Source organism: Octopus bimaculoides, chromosome 20 (assembly GCF_001194135.2).
Source record: "Octopus bimaculoides isolate UCB-OBI-ISO-001 chromosome 20, ASM119413v2, whole genome shotgun sequence".
Taxonomy (NCBI): domain Eukaryota; kingdom Metazoa; phylum Mollusca; class Cephalopoda; order Octopoda; family Octopodidae; genus Octopus; species Octopus bimaculoides.
Genome location: NC_069000.1, coordinates 43,761,645 through 43,768,754, shown reverse-complemented (window position 1 = coordinate 43,768,754; position 7,110 = coordinate 43,761,645). Strand labels below are relative to the sequence as shown.

General features: G+C 38.8%; 1 protein-coding gene across 1 annotated transcript in view; it reads right to left on the bottom strand.

Moving 5' to 3' along the window:
* The window catches only part of LOC106869877 (guanylate cyclase soluble subunit alpha-2), a 315,656-nt gene that overhangs the window by 105,812 nt on the left and 202,734 nt on the right, over positions 1 to 7,110 (bottom strand). Inside the window, exon 5 of the mRNA XM_052975145.1 lies at positions 3,675 to 4,245. Within this exon, the coding sequence (XP_052831105.1) occupies positions 3,675 to 4,245 (571 nt within the window). The remainder of the gene's footprint in view (positions 1 to 3,674; positions 4,246 to 7,110) is intronic.

Below are 7,110 nucleotides of genomic sequence, written 5' to 3'. Positions count from 1 at the left end.
TGTGTGTGTGTGTGTGTGTGTGTGTGTGTGTGTGTGTGTGTGTGTGTATGTATGTATATATATATATAAATATATATATATATGTGTATACTTGTATGTACGTATGTGTGTATGTACGTATCATATGTATTTATATTTTTACGTATAAATTTGTGCGTTTTGTGGTTGTAGCAGCAACAGAAGGAAAAGAGTAAAGAAAAGCAAAAGAATAGGAAAGTAGAAGAGGGAATAATAATAATAAAAAAATTGCAGAATAAAAGAATAACTGTTAGGACGAAATTAACGAACGCTCAGGAAAGCTCAGTCAACGACTGACGAATAGAGAATGTTAGTAGACATCGTTATAACCCCAGGTACGTAGAATTATAATGCCAGAAGTGTACACATTACAAAACTAGGTACTTAGAATAATAACGGCCATGTTGTTAAGGACACCCAAGTCAGTGTTGTGGGCAACAACAGAAATAAATAGTAAAAGATTTGGTGGAAGAAAAAGTGAGGAGCAAGAAAGTAAAAAACGAAGAGGTGAATGTAGCGTTGTTACTTGGTGTGAAGTCATTGTGAGAACAAATGCACCGTAATTTCCGTTTTACTTCCGTTCCTTCAGTGGTGTCCACAATTTCCTACATGTTAAGCTATCATTGTACCGCTGTCAGTCATTCGGGTAGGTAAGATTCCTATGAATTTCCTCGACAGATTTTCTTACTTTGCCAATGTGTTGTAGAGATGCCATTCTGTATCCCCCAAACTATGATATGAGGGAAAGTCACCAACTTCCGTAATCTGTTTTCTCTTCTGGTCGTGTTCGCAGGCGCGTAACTGTTCGCATCTTATTTATCATTTGCAAGCCTTCGGTGGCCTATTTCCGAATTTCATGCTAGTCTCACTAACTTTACCAGTGTGCTGTAGATTTACAGATCCGGTTTCTTCGTCTATTAGTACTCTACTGACTATTATGGTTCCATCTAGAATGGTCTATAATAATTGTCTGAGGATGTAGGTATTCTCAATGCAAAATTAACTGAGTGCTCAGAGCGGATTCCACCGGTTTGACTATCAAAGCATTTCCATATCCTTTGGATCCTTGTGCGGTAAATAGCACCAAGAGGCTATGTGTTCATGCTGTGTATATGTACATGGGTATATGACGTCTCGTAGCTTAGTGGTTATGTTGAATTCACGGTGGTAAAGTTATAGGTTCGATTTCCGAACCGAGTCATTTGGTGTATTGGGGAAAATACTTCGTCTCACGTTGATCCTGTTTACTCACTTAGAAATCAATTGGATCAAGAACCGAGCGCCGCTTTATAGAATATTGCTCGAAGTCGTGCAAATGTAAGATGTCAACGACCCTTAACGGCTGTGAAACACTTGGTGATGGTATACGTATAACGGGCTCCTTGCAGTGGGTCCCACTGCCAATCTCACTTCCTCTTACGATCTCTTCCTGTTGAGATATTTGAAACTAGTACAGTCTGACGACGAAACACTTCTTCATTACACGTAGTGTTTCAGCCGAGAGCTGCACTTTTCAGGTGAGTCCAATATTACAGTCAGGTGGATTGAGCGACTTATAAATCAGCATAGCAAGGGAATGAATCACTCGTTAATTACAGGGCGTTTCCTCCGTTTTCAACTGTCAGATGCGTGTAATCCTCCGTAAGCTGTAGCAATTTGGGTTCAACCGATTGGGACATATAAGGATTACTACACGGTAATCAATAATTGATATTTGTGAAGATATTGTTACAATTATTTTTTTTAGTCTTTGGACAACTCTGTTGAAGGATATCTATACCCACATTCATTCCTGCCGTGACCCTCCTGTCATGTTCTCTTGTTTCGTTTCAGAGGCATGTTTTGGACTACAAAATGAAATTTATCTAATCCTTATTCCCTTATCTAAAATGTGGTAGGCTATGATATGAAGGAAATTCAGCTGCTATTTTTAGGAAATAGGTTGAGTAACCATGTCATTACAATCCTCCACCACGCTTATTCTAACAACCCTAACTGAAAAATCCTGCTCAAGATCATATACAGCTTAAACGTAAAAAAAACCCATAATATAAACAGCACTATTTTTACTATAATTGGGCATTTACGACCGGGATAAACCAAAGACTACTCTTTGGTCTTGTGCATGAATTTGAGCAATGGAATGAATTCATTTTACATACAATGGTAACACGCATTGATGACAGCGCAATTATTCAGTCATCCGTTATCTCAGTCTTTATCATTAGTGGAATATACAAAGGGAGATGTTCTCCGATGAAGGAAAACAACAGCAATCAGAGATTACCATTAGCATCTGCCAGAACGTATCAAGATGAATAGGATAGGGTATTGGTTGTTCTTCGTATTTTTTCTTTTCATCATTCCATACGCACACAAGCAGAAATAGACAGACAGACAGATACACACACACACACATATAAATGTACACATATTCACAATCACAAAGGCCTTGGCCTTAGCGCATACTCAAGAAAATATTTACACTATTTCAAAGGATAGCATTTAGAAATTTTATTCCAATTTACCACGCAGCTGCCTCTTCAAGGAACACACTGAGGCGCAATCCTTGAGGTATACACACACACACACACACACACACACACACACACACACACAGAGACGCTCAGACGACGCACACACAGACACAGACATATGAACACAGGCACAGAGATATGCACACAGACACAGACACAAAGATACATACACAGAATCAAATAACACAAACATTGATAAATTTCGATACTAAATCATATAGAACCAATTATAAGACAGTGAGACTTCCAATTACCTAAACAAATATTTTAACACCGTAATTACCTGGATTCAATTATTTTTATCATAAAAGTAACAACGTCGACAGCAACTTATATATTACACCCGCGCATCTCATACATATGCGATTAATTGCTACGGGGTTCGCCTTCTTACCTCCGAGGGAAAAAACACCAGGTACAACTGACTGCTTTGATCGCTTGTTTCGTTTTGCATTCTGGGTGTATTCTGTGACACTCCATATTGTAGATTATATCCAAATGATACGTAAATTATAAAGCAAATCTTCTCCGTGATATCGTTCCACACATACGGGAATACAAAATGTCATAGAGTTATGAATACTGATTCCTTGTGTTCTGCAATTTAAATTTTGAATCACACTCTACGATTGTGTGTGCATTCGCCATGATAGATCGCTAGCCACTAAACCTTTTCTATTAGAAATTAAACAAATGAAAAGAGAACAAGAAATTATGCAATTCATGTCATTAGCGTACAGTTGTTTCTGCAATAAATTACAGTGGACTCATAGCTAAGTGCTTGTGTATCACGTTATAGCTTCGTCAGAGCTTCTCACTCGTCATTTTATTTGATTTCGTATTACGCTATGTATGAGTGTCTGAGTGTGCGCGTGTGAGAACATGTCTGTAGTTTTGTTCCCCGCACCGCTTGACAGCCGGTGTAGATTCTGTAAAAGAGACCAACAAAATAAGCACCGGACTAAAAAAATAAGTACTAGGATTGATTTTTTTCAGCTAAACCCTTCAATGTGGTGCTCCAGCATGACCAATAATTCAATGAGTGAAACAAGAAAAAATACAGTAAAAACTATAGATAATCATTCAAAAACATACGACTAAATCGATGCATCTGCTTACCTCGTTGATGACGTCACTTCCTCTGGAAAGTTGTGCTATACTGATGACAAATGTGGAATTCACCCGAGCAAGAAATGACATGTAGTCCATTCGAACACGTGGTCGCTTCAATTCAAAGTACGTGCCAAAAAATAGTCCCTTACTCGCAATTTCAGGGGCAATCATTTTCATGAGAGCACTACCAAGCTGTGTAATCTGGAGGTCACGGTCGAATATCACGTGAAAGGGAAATGTCTTACAAAATGTCCTCACGCCGATTTTTAAATCGGCCGGGTTGCTCGACATGATTGCCTGATGTTCCGTCAATAAACTACCTCCGCTGGTCGGTAACGCTGTTGACGAGACCCCTTCCGAACTGTTTTTGGACGCCGTTCCCGGCTCGTGACTCAACGTGATGGTCACGTGGTGAATCTGTTGTGTTGGTTTTCTATATTGCGACACCTTAACAACCAGGTTATGCACCGAGAAAAGGATGACGCCGGTCGCCAGGACGACACCACCCATGAAGAAACGCATCTGGGGACGATCTGTGTATAGGTGGACGATGAGCTTTCCATCTTCTGTAGCACATCTGTTAAAATAATAATAATAATAATAATAATAATAATAATAATAATAATAATAATAATAATCTAATTAAAAAAAGAAGAAACACTACGGAAATCAAAACCCACAGACCAAATAATCTGTTTATTAACAATGTACCAAGTCCTGACATTTATATGTGCTGGCATCTCAACTGGAAGATAATAATGCTAACGGATGAGCAGAACGTGACGTAAAGTTGTAAAAAACAACCTATTGGTGAATGGAGAAGTGATTGAAGGCTGCAGAGAGAGAGAGAGAGAGAGAGAGAGAGAGAGAGAGAGAGAGAGAGAGAGAGAGAGAGAGAGAGAGAGAGAGAGAAAGAGAGAGAGAGAGGTGTGGGGAGAGAAAAGAAAAGAAATTTATAAGCGTGGAATGGTTAGATTGCTGAAAAAAGTATTTCGGCAATATATCGCACGCCTGGATATCGGAGACATTACATATAAACAAAGAGCTCGCTATATTAAGACTTTTATATTTATTACGCCGTTTCAGATATAGTATTAACCGATAATGTGAAGGCGCGTGGCTTAGTGGCTAGGCTACTCGTCTCCCGATTGTGAGAAAGATCCCAGCCGTCGCATCGTGCCATTGAGCAAGTTACTTTCTCCCCACGTTAATCCAGTCCACACAACTGACAAATCTGAGCAGTACCTTTATTTCAAGGGCCCGGTTTGTCATATTTTGTTTCACTCTGAGTTTCCCTGAGAACTAAGTTAAGGGTACGGTACACCTGACTGTGGAGTGCTCAGTCACTTGCGCGTTAATTTCACGAAGAGGTTGTTCCGTTGATCAGATCTCACTGGAAATCTCGTCATTGTCGTAACCGACGGAGTGCTAGAAATAACCGATAATATTACAAGATAAAGATGAGATAATACAAAATAAGAGCCTATCCCCAAAGAAAAGAGGCATGTTTTGTGAGATGCGTCATCTACAATATATATTCGAAGGATGAAAATGGAGAAATGTTGATAGTCTGTCATGAGTTCTCAGGATCGATTTCACTAGCGAGACTGAATGACGAGTTGGTCATGACAGAAATAACTTTGATTATGGATACATTCAATCAGTATCGCCCTGGGTTTTTTTTAAATAAAATAACGATAGCAGATTGCTCACAACTGCCCATGGATTCGGTTATGATATATATTTATATACATACATATATGTGTATGGAAATATACATCACCTTGTTTCTATTGAATAATATTTATCTCTCATCAGACGTCCATTTTTTGTTGATCTTACCATCACGGAACATTAGACGCAGGCGTGGCTGTGTGGTTAAGAAACTTGCTTCCCAACCACATGGTTAAGGGTTCAGTCCCACTGTGGGGCACCTTGGGCAAATTTCTTCGATAGCCTCGGGTCGACCAAAGCGTTCTGAGTGGATTTGGTTGACGGAAGCTGAAAGAAGCCCGTTATATGTGTGTGGGGTTGTGTGTGTGTGTGTGTGTGTGTGTGTGAAAATATTCCATCAACATTGCCCAGATGATGTTGGCATCAGTTTTAAAATTTACCCAAGACTTGACTCCCGTGCGCTCCACCCACTACAAATATCGAACTCAAGACAGATAACAGCATTAAGACACAATTACTTCACATAAACCGGTCCAGCGCTCTTTAATATTATACCACAATACGTCAACACGGAAACAATCCCCATAAAATTCAAAAGTTCTCTGGACAAATTTCTCCAAAAAATCCCGGACCAACCTCTTACATCCGTGTATGTCAACAACAATAAGAACTCTTAGCTAGAGTGGGCCATGGTGCCCCATATATGACTAAAAGACTTCACCAGGTGGTGCTGTTAAGTTTGACAGAGCCTGGGCCTATACTGGCCGAAACTTATCTAAGTTAAACTAAATAGATCGCAGTATTAACCACAAACGCTTTCTTAAGATAGTTGACATGGCCTCCTTGATACAATGCTTCAAATTTCAGGATGAACAAAAGACAGTTTCAAGTGGAAATTAGGCTTAAAAGGTATCTCAGTAATTTCTATTATTCACGAAGATAGAACTTTGAAATTTTGCAAGTGCTTTGAAATTTTGTAAGTGCTTTAGAATTTTGAAAATTCTTTGAAATTTTCAAAGTAGTTGGGAACTTTGTAAGTTCTCTTTCTTAGTTTCATCGTGGTTAATTAAATATTACACACTTCAGCGCATTGAAACTTTGAACGAACCTCAAGGCTGTCCAATAATACTTTTGTGGACACAAAGCTTTTCAGATCACAAGTTATGAACAGCTGGATCGACGAATGCGTCTGAATTACGCTAAAGAGAAGCAAAAGTTAATTAGAACTGAAAATATTAAGTGTATGTCATGTAAGAAAATTAAGAACAATGCATATATACATAGGTACATACAACCATACAAACATACATTTATGTATACCATTTGAGACTGAAAACAAAACAAGGAGTAAAATGAATTTGTTCGTTATTGTCCTGTCGTTTTAGACGCATCGCTGATTACAACATTTAGCCTACAGTTCTGCCACTTTGCACATGCCCACCTTATCATTATTGACACCGCGGCCATGCGACAGCTTCCCTGCTTTGTAGTATCCTCAGCCCGCAGCCGTTGCACTCTGTCGTTCATTTCACGTTTACTGCCAGGCCACTGTTCACTATCACTAACACTGCCACAGCAATCAGACAGACCAACGCATGGAAATACACACACACGCACGCACACACACATAATACATACACGCACTACACTTATATGCACTATGTTCGTGTATGAATATATATATGTATATACATACATACATATATATATATGAACTTATTAGCGTATGTATATATATATATATATATATATATATATATATATATAT